Source organism: Notamacropus eugenii, chromosome 1 (assembly GCF_028372415.1).
Source record: "Notamacropus eugenii isolate mMacEug1 chromosome 1, mMacEug1.pri_v2, whole genome shotgun sequence".
NCBI classification, from domain to species: domain Eukaryota; kingdom Metazoa; phylum Chordata; class Mammalia; order Diprotodontia; family Macropodidae; genus Notamacropus; species Notamacropus eugenii.
Genome location: NC_092872.1, coordinates 739,010,443 through 739,030,518, shown reverse-complemented (window position 1 = coordinate 739,030,518; position 20,076 = coordinate 739,010,443). Strand labels below are relative to the sequence as shown.

At 41.5% G+C, this 20,076-nt stretch overlaps 1 protein-coding gene across 3 annotated transcripts; it reads right to left on the bottom strand.

Moving 5' to 3' along the window:
* Window positions 1–10,259: 10,259 nt before the first annotated feature.
* LOC140508092 (sepiapterin reductase-like) lies at window positions 10,260–17,580 on the bottom strand. 3 transcript variants are annotated; one of them, XM_072616180.1, is made up of 3 exons: window positions 17,048–17,580; window positions 14,998–15,288; window positions 10,260–11,464 (listed from the first exon to the last, which is right to left on the bottom strand). In XM_072616180.1, the coding sequence occupies exons 1-3, from the start codon at window positions 17,340–17,342 to the stop codon at window positions 11,274–11,276; spliced, it is 777 nt and encodes a 258-aa protein (XP_072472281.1). In that variant the 5' UTR covers window positions 17,343–17,580; the 3' UTR covers window positions 10,260–11,273. The 3 variants fall into 3 exon arrangements, with proteins under 3 accessions (XP_072472281.1, XP_072473285.1, XP_072472903.1); XM_072617184.1 differs by lacking the exon at window positions 10,260–11,464 and adding an exon at window positions 11,471–12,063; XM_072616802.1 differs by lacking the exon at window positions 10,260–11,464 and adding an exon at window positions 11,471–13,637 and having other exon boundaries at window positions 17,048–17,577.
* Window positions 17,581–20,076: the final 2,496 nt, after the last annotated feature.

Below are 20,076 nucleotides of genomic sequence, written 5' to 3'. Positions count from 1 at the left end.
ACAGGGAAGGAAGGAAGGGATCATTGCTAGCCTCACCCTCACCTCATTACCAAACTTCCAGCCTATTATATTGTCCCCTTTATCCCAGCTATGTAACCAATCTTGTCCCCAATCCCATGATATCACCTACCTCATGCTCTTCTTTTGTTCTGTAGTTCCCAAAACATATAAAACTGTTCCCCTGATCAGGGTCTCAGCTTACTGAAGAAGCTGACATTTATGATAGATTTGTCCTTTACCAATAAATTGATTATGCTCAGAATAATGTGTGTTATAACTAAGTGCCTTAGTGTTTCTTATTTTTTAACTTTTATACTTCAAATCCCAATATAATCAAAGCCTCAGTTTCCCATCAAAAGAAGGTAAAAATCAATCATATACATACATATGAATCCTTGAGAAAACAGTCTAATCCTGTTACTTTCTTGAAATTTACTATTCAATTTAATTAGAAAACTTTTACATTAAATTTTTGTCTTACTGCTTTGCCTAATCCCTCACATCTATCACCACTACGTTATGAATTGAGCAAAACCAGATTAAAATCTTAAAGAGTTTTCATACTTGCATCCAATTATTACACCTCAGAAATATTCCAGTATCAATCTATTAATTAATAGATTTAGTATTTGTCAACTGGGTGAAACCTGCCTGTAACCTGTGGCTAGCTAGAGACAAACAGAGCAGGCTAGGGACAGGACAGTCAGGAATCAAACAGAAATTCAATTTCAAAGTGAGGAAAGGGCCCATGTGTCAGGGCCCCGCCCCTAATGGGAGGATTCGATTTAGAGTAGGTAGAGCTCAGTACTTATACCTATGGCTGAGAGAGCTGTAGCCCCAACAGAGAGGGGTTAAGGGCAACAATGTGACAGGTTTGATTCATAGCAGGTCATCCTGACCAGAACATGGACACAGCAGGTGCTTGTCCAAGCTTAGAGAACACCTAGTTCTGGTCAAATTCTGGGATTTTGCTGTGGCTCAGATCATTTAGAGGATGAGAACAAAGGGTTGTTGTTATGCCAAGCTCTGGGTACAGCTTGCTTGCTGGGCCTTAGCTCTGGAAAACAGAATGTCTCCTAATATCTTAACATTTCCCCCTTTTGGCCAAAGAGAGGGGGTCTGGAAGAACCTCTGTGCTTATGGTCAATAAAGGAGAGACAAGTATAAGTCAAGATGCCACAAGAGATGAGTTGGGCCAGGACAAGATGTTGCCCAGGGTGGGTTAATTCCTTCAGGGGATCTATTGGGGAAGTATATCCCAGGTATCATTGCTAACCATTATTTACTTGCAAGCAGAAAAGAGAGGGTGGCCAAGAATGTAGAGGGAAGAAATGTCAACACACACTTGAATCAGGGCCTTGGCAGTTGGATACATAACAAAAGGGAAGAGGAGAAAAAACTAGGGCAGTACAATCAGACCCTGTCCGGAATTTGGGGACACTGTCTCATCTGGGTGTGAGCTGCTTCCAGGTCTGTACTAAATGAACTTTAACGTCCCCAGAGGGTTCTGCCAACCACTCATGAGCAGGGGCTTTCTTCAGGTGACCCAGGAGTTTACACCCAGAAGTTTGACAGCTGTATGAGCATTCAGAAGGACCTCATAGGGACCCTTAAAGAAAACTCCTTGCATTAATCTCTAAATCTGAGTTTCTGGTGAGCACAACACAGGTTCTTAGTTAAGATTGAGTGGGATAGGTTTAGTGAAGACTTCTCAGATTGTAATTCTTCTCCCAGGGGTGAGGTAAAACCTAGAGGCTCAAGGTTACAATATTTTTAGAATAGAATAGTTCCATATAAGGATATAAAACTGTGTAGTGTATTAGGGTCTCAATGATTGGATAAAACTTACATAATTCCTCGATGTCTTCATTTCAAAAGGGATTGGTTCGATTTCATGTCTAGAATGTAAGATCATATTCTCAGCTAATGAGGATAATGGTCAGTGGGGGAGGAGGGACTTGCATTAGGGTCTATATAAATCACTGCCCTTTTCTTTGTCTTCAGCTTTCCTCCTCCTACAGGTTAGCCCTGCTTCTCGAGAATCGAATAAATCACTTTTCTGTCATCACTTTGAGAGGCTTCTGAGTAATTGATTTATGTAGGGACCTGAGCCATCCCACACAAGATGATCCAGTTTCCTAGCCACACGGGGCTAGTTTCAAACAATGTAATAAAGTTCTTCTCACAACTTCCATAATTGCATAATTACATTAAATCAGATATAGGTCAATGTCACATTACAGATCACACTACTTAGAGGGTTCACAACGGACTAGTTTTGAGAAGGTAGATTTACATGTCACCACAGTAACCAAGAAAACTTAAACATAACTAAAATCAAGTCTCTGTGCATTCTAGTAACCCATTCCTCATATCCATTTAAGCAGTGCATTTGGAGTCCCAGATGTCTCATGTAGTCATCTGGTCCCTACATATATTTTCTTGGACAATAGGCTTTATTCTCAGGAAGGCTCTAAAAGGGGCTCTGCTTCTCTGGTTCCAAATCTAGTGGTTCCTAGATAACTTTAGTAATATTTAAATTTGTTTCTCCAATTTTGAAACCAGAGAATTTCAGTTCATATACCACTTGTTTCTATACTCACCTAAATCCTGTAATAAGAATCTTTTGAAATTTTTTGAGAGGCTCTTCTGCCTTTTAAAATAATCAGACAGATACTTTAATAATGGAAAATAATTCCACTTTCTTTACCATTACAATTTATGTTTAAAATCCTCAATCTAATTTGGTGAACTTATTACTAAAACATACTGAAAGCCTGAATTTCCATGACAGATAAATTTTGGAAGCCAATATACATCTGTATATAGTTCTTAAAGAAAACAATCTAATCTTGTTGGTTTTCCCAAAATTTACTATTCCATTTATTTAGGAAAACTTTACATTTGTTTCACCTAGTCATTTCCCTTCTAGGAGGACATCATCAAAATATTATAATTTGACCACAAATACACATTTAAATTGTAAGATGCTCATAGTTATATACTATTATAGTAACTAAGAGATATTCCAGTCTGTTATTTAAAAGATTTAGTACTGTACTTACAAAAGTTCTTGATTATAGAAACTTGCTATAAAAAGAAAAAGAGAGACAGTTACAGCAATGTAACAGAGGGGAAAATTCACTTAGCTCTGTTTGATTCCAGGCATGAGTTATATCTGATGGACAATCATATAGTCACAGGATGTTAACAGGAAAGCTCAGGACTGACCAGGTGGGGAAATTTGTTTTTAGAAAGGAAAATCACAATAGGGAAATAGAGTCAGGAAGATCCTATCTAGTCCATGCCATGGCTATCTCCAAAACTTTTCCCAGACACAGAGATCTGCCTTTGGTAGTTTCCAGACTGCATCACATGCCATTTCCTACCATTGGCTTCATGACAATTCAGACAACTATCCTTGTAATCAAAGCTCAAAACGATAGTAAATGACAGTCCCAAAATTTTTACCTTAAATAGCAAAGTTTCACTAAGCACAACTTGAGAACTCAACAGATAAGGGGGAGAGGGGAAGGGTCTCAGACCATGAAGAAATAAATCTTGGAGGGGGAGGAGCCAAGATGGCGGAGTAGAAAGACACACATATGCTAGCTCCGAACCCACAGCCCATAAAATATCTGTAAAGAACTCCCAACAAATTCTGGAGCAGCAGAAGCCACAGAACAACGGAGTGGACGAGATTTCTGTTCCAGAGAGTCCTGAAAACCTGACACGAAAGGTCCGTAGCACACCAGACCCAGAGCAGAGCCCAGCCCTGCCTTGGCCGCACAGCACCGAGAGGAGAAGATCTGAGCGGGCTTCAGGGACTGAATCTCTGGTGGCTGGGTGGGTCCCTCCACCCACAGGTGGTGGGGGTTGGTGAGAGAGTCTTTTTGGGTGGCTGACAGGGGATTGGGGTGTCCCCGTGGCTCGGGCCCCCTAGGGAGGCAGACAGGGGCAGCAGCAGACAGGGGCTCCCCAAGCAGGCAGGAGCCCGGATTCATTGTTGAAGGTCTCCGCATAAACCCCTTGAGGGAACTGAGCCCCATGAGGCAGCCATGCCCCCACCTGAGCTCCTGAACTTAATCTCACACTGAATAGTAGCCCTGCCCCAGCTGAAAGTCCTGAGGCTGGGGAGCTGCATTTGAATCTCAGACCCCAAGCACTGCCTGGGAGGATCTGGAGGCAAGGTGGGTGTGGAAAGAAAACTCAGAAGTCAAGTCACTGGCTGGGAAAATGCCCAGAAAAGGGAAAAAAAATAAGACTATAGAAGATTACTTTCTTGGTGAACAGATATTTCCTTCCTTCCTTTCTGATGAGGAAGAACAATGCTTACCATCAGGGAAAGACACAGAAGTCAAGGCTTCTGTATCCCACACATCCAAAATAAATATACCATGGGCTCAGGCCATGGAAGAGCTCAAAAAGGATTTCGAAAATCAAGTTAGAGAGGTGGAGGAAAAACTGGGAAGAGAAATGAGAGAGATGAAAGAAAAGCATGAAAAGCAGGTCCACACCCTCTTAAAGGAGACCCAAAAAAATGCTGAAGAAAATAACACTTTGAAAAATAGGCTAACTCAATTGGCAAAAGAGGTTCAAAGAGCCAATGAGGAGAAGAATGCTTTCAAAAGCAGAATTAGCCAAATGGAAAAGGAACTTCAAAAGCTCACTGAAGAAAATAGTTCTTTCAAAATTAGAATGGAATAGATGGAGGCTAATGACTTTATGAGAAACCAAGAAATCACAAAACAAAACCAAAAGAATGACAAAATGGAAGATAATGTGAAATATCTCATTGGAAAAACAACTGACCTGGAAAATAGATCCAGGAGAGACAATTTAAAAATTATGGGACTACCTGAAAGCCATGATGAGAAAAAGAGCCTAGACATCATCTTTCATGAAATTATCAAGGAAAACTGCCCTGAGATTCTAGAACCAGAGGGCAAAATAAGTATTCAAGGAATCCACAGAACACTGCCTGAAAGAGATCCAAAAAGAGAAACTCCTAGGAACATTGTGGCCAAATTTCAGAGTTCCCAGGTCAAGGAGAAAATATTGCAAGCAGCTAGAAAGAAACAATTCAAGTATTGTGGAAGTACAATCAGGATAACACAAGATCTAGCAGCTTCTACATTAAGGGATCGAAGGGTGTGGAATAGGATATTCCAGAAGTCAAAGGAACTAGGACTAAAACCAAGAATCACCTACCCAGCAAAACTGAGTATAATACTTCAGGGGAAAAACTGGTCTTTCAATGAAATTGAGGACTTTCAAGCATTCTTGATGAAAACACCAGTGCTGAAAACAAAATTTGACTTTCAAACACAACAATGAAGAGAAGCATGAAAAGGTGAACAGCAAAGAGAGGTCATAAGGGACTTACTAAAGTTGAACTGTTTACATTCCTACATAGAAAATATTTGTAACTCTTGAAACTTTTCAGTATCTGGGTAGTGGGTGGGATTACACACACACACACATACACACACACACAGAGCACAGAGTAAATTGAATAGGATACCTTAAAAAAATGAAATTAAGTGATGAGAGAGAAATATATTGGGAGGAGAAAGGGAGAACTGGAATGGGGCAAATTATCTCTCATAAAAGAGGCAAGCAAAAGACTTTTTAGTGGAGGGATAAAGAGGGGAGGTGAGAGAAAAACATGAAGTTTACTCTCATCACATTCCACTAAAGGAAGGAATAAAATGCACGCTCATTTTGGTATGAAAACCTATCTCACAATACAGGAAAGTGGGGGATAAGGAGATAAGCATGGTGGGGGGATGATGGAAGTGAGAGCATGGGGAGGAGGGAGCAATTTGAAGTCAACACTCTTGGGGAGGGACAGGATCCAAAGAGAGAATAGAATATGTGGGGGGCAGGACAGGATGGAGGGAAATATAGTTAATCTTACACAACACAACTATTATGGAAGTCATTTGTAAAACTACACAGATATGGCCTATATTGAATTACTTGCCTTCCAAAGGGAATGGGTGGGGAGGGAGGGATGAAGAGAAGTTGGAACTCAAAGTATTAGGAACAACTGTCGAGTACTGTTCTTGCTACTAGGAAATAAGAAATACAGGTAAAGGGGTATTATCTGGCCCTACAGGACAAAAGAGAAGAGGGGAATAAGGGAAGGGAGAGATGACAAAAGAGAGGGCAGATTGGTGATAGGGGCAATTAGAATGCTTGGTGTTTTGGGGTGGGGGGAGGGGACAAATGGGGAGAAAATTTGGAACCCAAAATTTGTGAAAATGAATGTTAAAAGTTAAATAAATTTTAAAAAAAGAAAAAAAAAAGAAAGAAATCTTGGATGGCTCCAAGTCCATTCTCTGACATGGTTCCACGTCCAATCCAACTTCTGACACCAATTAATGTCAACTGCTTAGAACCAGCCTCTAACTTGTGAATGGCCAGAGCCAAAGAGAGCAAGCCAGAGACAGAAGAGTCAAAGGTCAAACAGAAGTTTAATTTCAAAGCAAGCAAAGTGACTTGTGAGCAAAGGCACATGTGCGAGAGTCCTACTCCTAGTGGGGGACCCACTTAAGTGTTGGCAAATTTCAGTACTTATACCTGTGTCTATGCAGTGAGTTGTAAGACTGACAATGAATAAGAGCAACAATGTAGCAAGTTTGATTCATAGCAGGGCTTCACGACCAGAGCATGGACACAGCAGGTACTTGTCAGAGCTCAGAGAACACATGGTGCTGGTCAAACAATACAGTAATTATATGGAACAATTCTGGGATTTTTCTGTGGCTGAGATTATCCAGAGGATAAGTGCAAAGGATTGCTGATATGCCAAGCTCAGGGCACAGTTTTCTTGCTGGGCCTTAGCTCTGGGAAACAGGATGTCTCCTAATATCTTAACATTGTAATTATAAATTTTCTACTGTTCAACTGCCCTGATTGTGTATGCACACACAAAAACACACATATACACACATGAGTATATGTATGTGCATATACATACATGTATATATGTATGTGTGCATTTGCTAGAAAAGGAAAAGGAGAAACATAGTTATAATAATGTCAAGATTCATCCCTTCAAGGGCACAGACTGATCTGACATATACCATAACAGGGGAAAGATTCCCTTAGCTCTGTTTGATTCAAAGCATGAGGCATATCTGACAGCCAATCATGCAGTCACAAGGCATCAAAAACCAGGTACAGGATGGGGAAATTTCTTGTTCAGAAAAGAAATAACCTAATGGGGAAACTGAATCAGGAAGATTTTACCTTATGCCATGACAAGGCTATTCCCTCAATGGTCTTTCCCCAGAATGGTTTTTCAAGGGTAGAATACTGTATTTCTTAATCATAACCCCAAATAATTAATCTTTATTCCATAGAATTTCTCCTTTACAGTTTAGCAAAAAAAAATTTGCACAACTCTGATTAATTTCAAACTAACTGCCTTCCTTCATTACACTAAAACAGAAGTTCCCAGACATATCTGCCCTACAGCACCCTTTTTAAAAGGGTATGACCCTTTGGCAATCTACTTTCTTTAACCCTTTAAAGGTTATTGGGCTTTTTAAAAAATTTGCATCGTTTAAAAAAATGTCTTAAATGATGCACCTTAAATTTAACAATTTATGGTAAATGTGTGGGGTTTTTCATGCACTGAAATTTTGATGATGCAATATTGTGTCATATAACCATATAGTAACATATCGTAAACAAGTCATTACACACACATATTACTGCCAATACATGCTGGACTTCCCTACAATGTACAACATGCTCACCTGCCAACACTTGCTTGTTAAGACCTGTTGGCAGACTTGACCACTGACTGGTTATAACTTGCATTTTGTGTGTTTATTTGGAAAATAATGTAGTCACTATGACTTTAACTGTTACACAACAGATGAAACATGTATGAATGGCTTTTCAAAATTCTCTTCTCTTCTTTCCTTATGCTTCCACTGCCCCTTTATTTTTTATTCAATACCCTCCTTGACCTGGGAGCTCTGGAATCTGGCTATAACATTTCTAGGAGTTTTCCTTTGGGGATCTCTTTCAAGAGACGATTGGTGGATTCTTTCCATTTCTATTTTACCTTCTGGGTTCTAGAATATCAGGATGGTATTCTTTGATCATTTCTTGAAAGATGATGTCTAGGTCTTTTGTTATCATGTCTTTCAGGTAGTCCAATAATTTTTAAATTATGTCTCCTGGAATTATTTTCACAGTCAGTTGTTTTTCATTGCTATACTTCATATTTTCTTCTAGTTTTTCATTTTTTTTGATTTTGTTTTATTGGCTCTTGATGTCTCATGGCATTGTTAGCTTCCACTAGCCCAATTTTCATTTTTTTAGGAGTTCTCTTCAGTGAATTTTTTTGCATCTTTTTTTCTCCATTTCTCCTATTCTGCTTTTGAAAGAGCTATTTTTTTCAGTATTTTTTGGTGCCTCCTTTACCAAGCTGTTGGCCCTTTGTTCATGATTGTCTTGCATTACTTTCTTTCCCCAATTGTTCATCTAATTCTCTTATGTGATTTATAAAATCCTTTTTGAGTTCTTTCAGGAATTATTTTTGGGCCTGATATCAATTCACATTTTTCTTTGAAGCTTTGGATGTAGTAGTTTTGACTGTTTTCTTCTGAGTTTATGTTTTCATCTTCCTTGTTACCATAATAACTTTTTATGATCGGGATCTTTTTCTGTTGTATGCTCATTTTTCCAGACTTTTTCTTGATTTTTAACTTTATGTTAAAAGGTGGTGGATGAGTGGATGGGATACTATCCCAACTTTCAGAGTTTTTGTGCACCTATTTTTACAGTTGGTTCTGGGGGTCTATAAGTTTTCCGTTCTTTCAAGGTGGTATGCTCTGCAGAGGAGAGTGTTTACTACTCTCCTGGCCTGGGCTCTGGTCCATTAGTGAACACAAGAACTCTTTTCTGCCCTCTGTGACCAGAGTCCCTGATCTGTTGCAGACACAAGCTCTGATGTGCTAGTTCTTCTCTTTGCCCTGAGACTGCAACTCAGGATTGTGATGTGAATCTACATATGGACAATGTAACTGAGTCCTGCCTCAGTGCTAGTAAAGAGACCCCTGTATTTTCCTTCTGGTTAGACATCTGATCCCCTTACCATCTGTCGGCTGACAGCTTTGGAAGCTGCTGATTTGGGCTCTCCTAAGACCCACCACTGGTTTTCAGGGGTATACCCTGAGCTGGTGCAGCCTGCACTGGACTATTTCCCACTCTCACTTCTGTAATGCAGATCTTTCCTGCCAACCTTCTAAGTTGTCTTGGGCTGGGAAACGGTTTCATCCTTTTGTGGGTTCTGCTGGTCCAGAATTCATTTTGAGGTATTATTTAAAGTTATTTGGAGGGGAATTTGGGAGAGCTCAGGCAAGTTCCTGCCTTTTCTCTCCTATCACATTTTGTTCTTGTTTGGTCATTTTTCAATTGTGTCTAACTCTTTGTGACCCATTTGGGGTTTTCTTGGCAAAGGTACTGGAGTGGTTTGCCATTTCCTTCTCCAACTCATTTTATAGAAGAGAAAACTGAGGCAAACAGGGTGAGGTGACTTGCTCTGGGTCACACAGCTAGTGTCAGAGGCCAGATTTGAACTTAAGAAGGTGAGTCTTCCTGACTCCAGGGCCAATGTTCTATCTACTGTACCACCAACTAAACACCACATAAGACAGATTTTTTTTCCCCTTAATTTTACAAGCAAAAACACAGACAAAATGATCAGAGAAACACATACTAGCTCCTTATCTCTTCCATAATTAAAAGTCCTTTCTTGAGGCCAGTTTTGGAATCCATTGGATTTTTATATATTTTAGCATAATTTTAGAGCTCTTTTAGTTATCTAGGTCAATAAGAATTTCCCTTAGAGGGTGTCAGTATCATAGCATGCTCTTCCTTGAACTCACACCAAAAGAAATTGTATCCAAGAGAGAATCCTTCAGTATTTTACTATCATTGCAACCCATCCTTTTCTTAAAGGGAGTAATCCTTCCCCAACCTTCAGGGTAGAGGTAAACCTTCCCCAGCAGTGTGAGGGTAAGCTTACCTTAGCTTAGAAGAATTCAAAATTGAGGGGAATTCAAACCCTGGGAGCAGTCTTCCACAGAAAAAGTTGTTTGGTGAAAAATTAGCCAGAGTACTCTTGAGGAGTTTTTCTAAAAGATTGTGATCCTGGGGGTCAGAGTCCTGATTTGATCTAGCTTGGCTTGCTAAAAATTGACAGGTTAAAAATGAAATAATTGAGAAAACCAAGGTTGAGCTTCTGAGCATATTGATTTATTAAACAGTGCATGCCAATTGCATAACAATTTGGGACCAGGCCTCCTCAGCTTGCACTGGACCCTGATACAGGGGGAAACATTTTTATGCATCAAAAATAATTAATCAGATAAAAGCAATTAATAAAAAGAAATCAATTAACTGGAACAGAAAACTAGGTAATCTTATTTATAAATGGAAGAAAGATTAATGACTTTCTGAGTTGGGAGAGGGGAAAGTGAACAGATGAAATTCCCTGAAATCAGAAAAAGAGGAGTCTCACTCCGCCCATGACTATATTCAATAAAAGAAGTAGTAATTGACTGACCAGTATGGGGCCAGTTTTCAGATAAGATGTATGAGCGCCTTGAGATGTATAATTGTGAGACAACTCCTTGCAACTATTTTCGGATCTGACTGGGTTCTGGTCAGCATAGCCCACATCCTGAGTTAAGGGTCTGAAAATGGCAAGTAGAGGTGGCTCAGTTTCCTAGCCACACAGGACAAAGTTCTAAAGATGTAATAAATTGTTTTCTCTCAATTCCCATAACTGAATAAAGTCTTCTCACAAGAAAGAAATTGGAATTGACTCATAATTAAATAGAAAGGGAACTCAGCTAGCATCAGAATTGAGTCACAAGATGGAATGTGTGGTTCACTCAATTCCTACAATTCCCTCAGTTGGTAATATATAGAAAGGCTGATGATACATGTGGAGTCAGTCCCAGTGGAAGCCAAGTAAGAAATCAAAGGGAATGGAGGAAGGGGGGCACATCATGGCAGAGTGGAGAGCCTTGGGTGGAGAATCTAAGGACTTGATAAAATTCCAGCTCTGCCCATTATGACCTGGCTGACATGGGGCAGGTTTTCTGCCTCCCAATCCACTAAGTCCTACACTTCCTGTCTGGGTGGATAGATTGAGAGGTGTAGCCTTTACTAGGCACTGGTGAAGAGCAAAGACAGGATGGCAGGAGGAGGGGTGGTCCCCAGTTGGTGGAGGGCAGCTACTCCTACTCATCAAAGAAATCAATGTGGGCCCCTGATTCAAAAGTATCCTCCTCCAGCAGGTCCAGGAGCTTCTGGGCATAGACAGACCAGTCCACCTGGGAACGGCAGGTCCTCAACTTGCTCAGAGTCTGACTCTTCTCCAAGTCTTTGGTTTTCTGTGCTAATTCTGGATTCATTTCTATGTCCAGAGGTCCTGAGGATACAGAGGAAAGAACAAAGATCTAGCAAGGGCCTCTGGATGTGACCCATTACTATGTAGGGGTGGATCAGGAGACCATGATCAAGAAGGATTGGAATAGGACTGAGCATGTGAGCCCTGGTCACCTCTCTCTTTATATAGCAAGATGGGGCAGTGCAAAGAGGGTGGCCATGGGATCAGGAAAATCTGAGTACGATTACTGCCTCAGACACTTACCTGGCTGAGTGAACCTAGACCTGGGGTAGGGAACTTTTCATGTTGGAAGGATGCATTAATACTTATCTATAAACAAATAAGGCCACATTCAAGAAGCTTCAATTAGATATACTTTGAAATGTACATTTTTTTTGTAAAAACCTAACTACTATGTACTTAATAACTTGAAAAAATGAAAGCTATTTATTAATTTTAAAGTTAGACAACCTTTTGATGACTTTGTTGTGTCTGCTTTGTGGTGGGAAGCATTTGAACATTTGGTTGTAGCATGGAGGTCTGCAGTTTCAGCTGATACTCTAGATAGGTATCAGTCATTTTTTTACCTTCAGGGCATCCTGATTTGGGTTAGGTAGAAGAATGTAGATTCACAGGAATAACTGGTGGAAAAGCAAGAAAGCATTTTTTCAGGCATGTTGGTGAAGGCATGGGTATTCTATGAATTTTTCCATATTTCAATTGGATCTTTCTTAGCATGAAACGATGACTTTCAAATGTCATCTACTGGCAGCTCAATCAATTCCATCTGTAGTTCTTTAGGTGACTTGGTAACATCAACCAGGTGAGGCTGAAATGCTAATTGGAGTGTAATGTCATGATTCTCAAAATCAGTGAACCTTTCATTGTATTCTCCAATTAATAGATCTGTTACAATTGCATATTCTTCAAATGATTCACATATTTCATCATGCTCATCAATGACCTTTGCTAACTGGGGAAAATGTTCACCTGAAATTTCCTTTTGAAGAAGTGTTTTGAAAAAAGAGATAGCTTTTTAATAAAATCTTTGGATTTTTTTTGCCACATGTCATAAATAGACTTAGTTTTTCCTTACAAAAAATATTCAAGTTGTTTTGATTTGACATGAAATTGCACAGAAATGCAGTATTCTGTTCTTCATAAAATTTATTTATCTGTTCTCACAGAGATAAAATTTTCACTAACACCTGTCCCTGCAATAGCCAATGCCCTTTAGAATGATACAGAAAATCCACAATGAATACCACATCGTTCAACTTTAACATGTTATGAAACTAATGATGCCATGTTTCGTTTGAATATAGTTGATAATACTTATAATTTTTTGCCAAGTGTCACTAAAAACAGTAGCTTTAGAACAGAGATTTTGCTGATGCAAGATACAATGAAATGAAATGAGGGCACCTAGATCTCTTAATACTTTTTTTAGCTGTGCAATTAGCCATTCATGTTTCCTGTCATGGAAGGTGTACCATCTCTACAGACACTCACTAAATTTACCAAATTCAGTCCAACGTCAGGATATTTATGCCCCACATTCTTGTTCACGAGAGTGCCCAAAGTGAGTAACACTATGTAGCAAAGAAAATCTTCTGTTATGACCCAAATGAAGTATAAAACCTACATTAAGTCAGTAGTATCAGTTGACTCATCCAAAGCAATTGAACAATACATATTTTCCTTCTGAAGTGTTGCAGGAAGTTGTTCTGTTAAATTGAAAGCTAATTGATGCTGTAGATCAGTTATGGTTCTGGTTGAAAAAGGAAGTTCTTTGTACTTAGAAATATTATCAAGGTCTAAGCATCCTATAACTTCAACAAGGCATTTTTTTCATAATTGCATATATTACTGAATGGCTTCCTTTTCTCCCTCAAGTATATAAGATACTTCTAAAGTTGCTATTTCCAGATCTTATTGCTGCTTGAAAGAACTGTCTTTGCTTTTGCTTTTGATCTTTTAATTTCTGCAATACAACCTTTTGTGCCTCTCCCTCTAATTTAAAATACTTGTGGTTCTAATGAGTGTTATAATGCTGATGAGCATGCAATTCTTTTAATGTTGATATTGCAGTACCACAAAGCAGGCAAATCATCTGATCTTTAGCAGAAACAAGATAATATTGCAATTTCCAATACTTATTAAAAAATCTGTTTTCTTCCTTCAGTGTTCTTTTGGTCTTCTTTGATATGCTGAGCTGTTAAGCAGAGAGAATTAAAAAATACTGTTGAGCTGTGCAACTCACAAATTCCTCTTCAGACAGAAACACAGTGCAATGTTGTGAAAAGCTGGTAACAGAGTGGCATACTCAACCCACATAAACTCTCACAAATCAGCCTCATGCAGCAGTGGCACCAGTCAAGCAGGGGAAGTTAGAACTAAATAATGATCATAGCAGCCATCAATTTAGCTCTTATAGCTTACTAATGTTCTAATTGTACCAGTCAATCTGGGAGGATTATTTCATTGAAACTTATTCCTTGGTATCTTAAATAAATTTATTTTTAAAATAAAATGAAACTATAAAATATCAACAAAAATATATTAATAGAAGGATTTGTTCTGTAAATTTAGAGTCCATCCAAAGGCCCACATTTAAGGACCTAAAAGGCCACATGTGATATTAAGGCTGTAGTTTCCCCACCCCTGGCCTAGACAAATAACCAGACCTCTCTCATCCTGTTTCCTCTGCCTCCCACAGTCATCCTGATGATCAGATGAGATAACATGGATGAGCGCACCTTGCAAACCTTGAAGTGCTATAAAAATGCTCACTGTCAATTATTAGGCATCATGAGTACTAAAGGAATGTGCTATGCTTTCCACTTCTTGGGGGTCTTTTCCTCTTCCCCTAGTCAGTAGGGTATTAGCAACTGCCAAGCACACCTCCTGTGGGATGGCACACGTTAATGATTGTTCCTGCCCACAGTAGGTACTCAATAAATGTTTGGGGCACTTTTTGGCACAGTGCACAGGCAAGCTTGCAGTTATGGAGACGTAAGACCATACTCACCAAGGAGAGGCAGAATTTCCTAGTGGAAAGGGCACTGGACTTAGAGTTCAGAAGACCTAGGTTCAAATCCTGCCTCAGGCAATTATCTAAAAGTGTGATTCTGGGCAAGTCTCATAACCACTCTGTGCCTCAGTATACTCCTTTCTAAAAAGAAAGGTTGGGCTCAAAGGCCTCTGAGGTCCTCCCAGCTATGGTCCTATAATAAGAGGGAGGAGAAGGTGTCTGGTGGTGATTAGATAGTGTGTGGTGGAAGGGGAGAGGCTGTTTCTATAAGGGGATAGTGCAAGTGGGCAAGGGGATGTTTTCATTCTAGGGATCCCTCTCTCACTAACCTCATCCGCCAGACCATTTCCATGAGTCTCTCCACCCCAAACTATATCCTTCAAAGACCCTTGGTCAATACTTTCTGCAAGAAGGACTTTCCCACAGGGAATCATGGATATCAGGGGAATTCTACTCTGGGTGTGGAGGCAGGAACAGCAGGTGTCTGGGGGCCCAGAGAGAGCCAGATTGGGGGCAGAGAGGTGGCCACATGCCCTCCTACCTGGGGCATAGCTCAGCACCCGCACACTGGGTTCTTCCTCTGCCAAGACCCTGAACATCATGTTTCGGGCTGCCTTGCCCGTACAGTAGAGGCTCCAGAGCTTGGAGGGTTTCACAGCACAGAGGGAGGAGATGTTGACCACAGTTCTTTTCAGGCCAGGGCTGGGGGGGAAGGCGCCAAGAATCCTTGCAGTCAGGCAAAGAGGGGAGGTCATATTCAGAGCCCAGTAGCCACTGACATCTGCTGGGTCAGTAAAGTCCACAATTTTTTTAGACACATCCCCTAAGGTACCTTAAAAAAAAACAAACAAACCAACCCTCAGTAATCCCATATGGCCTGGCAAGGAACCCCTCCCCACTGCCCTTGAGATTTGCTTCCAGAGCCTGAAAATGGGCAGGAAGTCTACCTTTGATGATTCAATGAAAGGAAGCTGGATGTAGACCATCTCTGATCTTTAATCTGGGGCCCTTGAACTCTTTTTTAATCATTTCATTTCAATAGAATTGGTTCCCTTTGTTAACATATGCATTTTAATCATTTAAAAACATACTGAAAAGGAGTCCAGAGGCTTCCCCAGATTGCCAACAAGGTCCATGATACATTGAAAGGTTAAGAACTCCTGGTGCATAGCTTAGAGGGTGAACCTTGGAGTCAGGAATACCTGAGTTCTTTCTGCCTGGGACCCAAATGCTGGAGATGTGAAGAAAGACAAAAAAATGACTGAACAAGTTATGGTATGTGACTGTGATGGAATACTGTGGTGCCACAAGGAGTGATGAAACAGAGGGCTTCAGAGAAACCTGGGAAGACTTGTATGAACTGATGCAGCCTGAAGAGGACAATTTCTACAAAGACAATAATGTGGTAAAGAACAGAATCTCTAAAAGGCTTAGGAGTCCTGATCAGTGTAATGACCTACCTTCCAGAGGACTTACAATTTAACATGCTGCCCACCTCCTGAAAGAGAAGTGAGGGGCATAGAGCACAGCAAATCAAGGGAATCCTGTACATATAATGTTCCTAGTTACTTAATAAAACAGTGGATTAGGTATCTCATACTCATCCTGTCAGAATCCCCATGCCAAGACCACTCCTCTATTTTTCCTCCACTCTTTCTACGATTAGGAGACTTTCTATTTTCCAGAGTTAAGCCCCAGCAAAGAAGCTTTGCCCTGAGCTTGGCATAACCACAGTCCCTTGCCCTCACCCTCTGGATGAACTCAGCTGCGACAAAATCCCAGAACTGTTTGCATACCAGCTCTGGGTGGTCCCTGCGCTGGGATAAGCACCTGCAGGAACTATGTTATGGTCAGGAAGTTCTGCTATGAATCAAACTTGTCTCAGCGTTACAGGGCTACAGCTCACTGTGCAGCCACTGCTATATGTATCAAGGCTTGACATCCCTAAAGCCTGTCTGTCAACAATGTGCCGTCCTCCAACGCAATAAAGGAAGCTTTTTGCCTATCTGTTAGTTCTTGGTTTTTATTTTATTTCTTAGATTTAATTGTGGTTGTGCTAGCCTGTGTGAGCTCTTCGGTATTTTTAGAGTTAACAGCAGTTACATAACCTCTGTGATTCTTTGGTCTCTCTTCAGAGCTGACAAGGCCAAATCATTATGATTTATTGCAGAGGTGGGTGGGGGCCTAGGGGACAGGACAACCGTTTTCAAGTCTCTGAAGGGATGGATGTCCCAGGGACTAGGGATCAGACTGGTTGTGTTTGACCGCTGCAGGGAGGGCAAGGAACACAATGGGTGGAATCGCTCAGAGGCCAACTGAGGCTCAAAGTCAGGGAAGAGTTTCTCAGGTGCAGGGTTGTGGCCAGGGTGCCCCAGAAGCGGATGGAAGAGACGGGCTTGGGGATGGTGTAGATGGAATTCTGGGGTTCCGACTCGGTTCTAGGAGCCCAACAAATGCTTATGGAACAGAAGAGCTCAATTCAAATCGAGTGCAGGTCTGTCCAGTCTGCCCCCTCCTTTACCCCCCCCTCCCCGCCCCCGCCCCGTCCACCGGGCTCACTACCTCCACCTCCCTATTCTGAAGGCCATTACCAGCGTCGTGAATGAGCAGGAGCCGCTGCAAATCTGGTGGTCGGGGCATCACTTCCAGCAGTTGCTTCATCCCGGCCTCGCAGCCCAGGTCGATTGACACACACAGCACCTGCAGGTCCTGCCGCACCTTCCCCAGCTCCTTGGAAAGGGTCCGCAGGGTCCCATAGTTGCGGGAGTTTATCACCAGCGCAGAGCCAGATGCCAAGCGCTGGGCCAGCAGCAGGGCCAGGCTGCGGTTGAAGGCCCGAGAGGCCCCGGTCAGGATGCCCAGGGTCCGGCCCAGGCTGCCCTCCATGTTGCTCTCCCAACCCGCCCGCGGGCCGGGCTCTGCCCTTTCAGGACGCAGTCGCGGCCTACCTTGGGGGATCGAGCACCAGAGCTGGGGTAGTCTTGTCCAAGCAGAGCTAGTAGTCCACACCTAGCGGCCTGCTTCGGAATGCCAGTTTGTGGAACCCACACTGGCTTCTATTGGTGGAAACAAAGGAAGCCCCGCCCCCTTAGGCTGCGATCAAGAGCCGGCAATCCCCCAGCTGTGGTGAGTTTGAGTGGTAGATGATCTCACTCCTCCCCACCCATAGATCAGAAAGGTCCTTTCTTCCCTTCTTCTAATTTGTTTAGGATGTCACCCTTTATGTCTAAGTAACATCCCCTCTTGGAGATTGTCTTGGTATAAGATGTAGATATTGGTCTACACCTAGCTTCTGGAAGACTGCTTTCCTGTTCTTTAAGTAGTTCTTGTTGACAATTGATTCAGAGAAGTTAAGGAACTTGCTCAAGATGACCTAGGATAGTATATAACAGAGGTGGTATTCCAAACCTGGAATTCCCCACATCAAAGAAATCATGGGTCCAGCAAAAATAAATAGCAACCTATGCAAGCTTACAGTTTCCTTTCTACACCCAGTGGAGATGGGTGAGTCTGATGCGGATCTCTCTACAATTCTGGTGTACTTAAGGTTTAAATTACACCCAGTTCTACTTAGTCCTGGCTACTGAAACTCTAGTGAGCTTATTAATATAGTTATAACTACTCCTTATTCATCCTAAGAAGGTTTTTCTGGTTAAATCTTAGAAGTCACCTGAATTGCTAACTAATTTATGGAACTATTAATAGAATAAAGCAATGTGACCATAAGTAGTTGCTTCTGGGTCAAGTAAGAGCAAGTATGTCCAGTTCTCTGGATTCAGAGCAGGAAAGATCATGATTGCATCAAGGAGTAATGCTTTAATCCTGTTTTAATAAGACACAGACGGTATAGGAGCAAACATCGGAAAGCATAGAGATAAACAGCAGGGGTGGGGAGTACAGGGGCACATGGCCAGGGGACAGGAATGGGGTGAGAGAGGAAGTCAAGCAGCACAGGGAAGAGAATGGGAAGGGGAAGGGTCACTCACATAAGTATGGATTGGGGTTGGGGGCACTTGAACAGAGTGGACCCTTCAGAGATGGCAAAGTGCTCAGGGGCAAGAGTTTGGGGGATTTATAGAGTTTTGGTGGGGGACAGACTAATTCTTATCTGTGCCATCTGTGGTTTATTCAGCATATGCACATCATCTAAAGTTATCACCAACATTTGCTGTTCTGATGGTCTTAATGTGAATATTGAGAGCTTCTCTGAGGCTTACAGACTTTGGCAATTAGCAAGACCCTTCCTTGCAGCAAGGTCTGGATGGCTTTCCCTGATTGAGCACGTAGTCTCAGGATGTGACTTTTAGTTAATTTATGAGACAGTTTGCAAGGAACAGCTATGTTTCCTTTGTCTATGAGACAGTCTGCAAGGGACTTCTAGGTTTCCCTTTGCAATCTTACTTGCTGCTACTGTTTTACTATCTCCTATAGACTTACTTGCTATACTAAAGTGGGGGAAAAGGGGAATGGGAAAGTACCTATACAGGAAGCTAGTGTAGAAGTCCAGAGAATCAGAATCCGGATTAGGAGGGGAATGAAGAACAGTTGGCCTGGTCATTTTATCTACTTCCTGAGTGTGATGCCAACTAAGAAAAACTACTCCAGTAGACAGTCTCTACCATCCCTTCTTGGTGCTGTAATAGTTGGGTTTGTTTTGCTTGACCACAAGTTGCAGAAGAGGAGATTTTCTGAGAGTCGTGAGTAACCCAATGTGAGCACCAGACTCAAGTATGTTCCATCGCAACAGCTCCATCAGTCTCTGTCCAGACAGAGTGCAGTCTCCCAGCCCCCCACTCTGAGACAGATGATGTAACATCTGAAGGATTTCAGGGTCTTTTATGTATGCCTTGGCAATCTGACTCAAGTATGTGTCCAGAGAACCTCAGAAGAACCAGGGATAGAAGCAAGAGAAAAGAGGAAAGGAAAGAGAGTGGGATTTAGGAGTCCAAAGTCACTTGGCATTGAGGCCTAAGACAGTTCTGCCTTGACTCTTCTGGACACCTTAGGACTTGGAAGGTCCTTTGGCACCCCATCAGTGTCTATGGAAGTTTGAACTGCTGCCTTTTACCCAAAGAACAGATGTCCCTTCCTCCTTCCTCTAACCTTAAAGAGTGGCCCCCGTTATCCTTCATCCCCACCTCTTCATCCTTCTTATTCACGCAAATGAAAGTCATCATCTTGATGTCATGGTCCTCTTCAAAAACAAAGGACAAACATAACTAGTATTCTTAACTCGAAAATAGGAAGAACCCTGTGAAGCAAAAGTCACAAAATGTGGGGCTACTAAGAGGACAGAAGTTACTTATCATCCTTGTCTATCTCATCACTGTTTCCCTGAGTTCTATCTCCCTCGGATAAATTTGATGTTATCTAAATCAAGAGACTATCTCTCCCATCACACAAGGGGTTCCTTGAAAGCAGGGACTGCATGTTCCTCAAAATAAAATCAGAGAATCACAGATTTAGAGCACACATGAATGAATTGTATTATCTGAGCCACTGGAAGGGAAACCCAAATCAATGATGGCCCACAGTCTTGATAATTGTTTGAATATTTTTAATGGAAAAGGAAACTAGGCCCAGGGCATGAGAATCAGGCATATGAATAAGTGGTGGACTA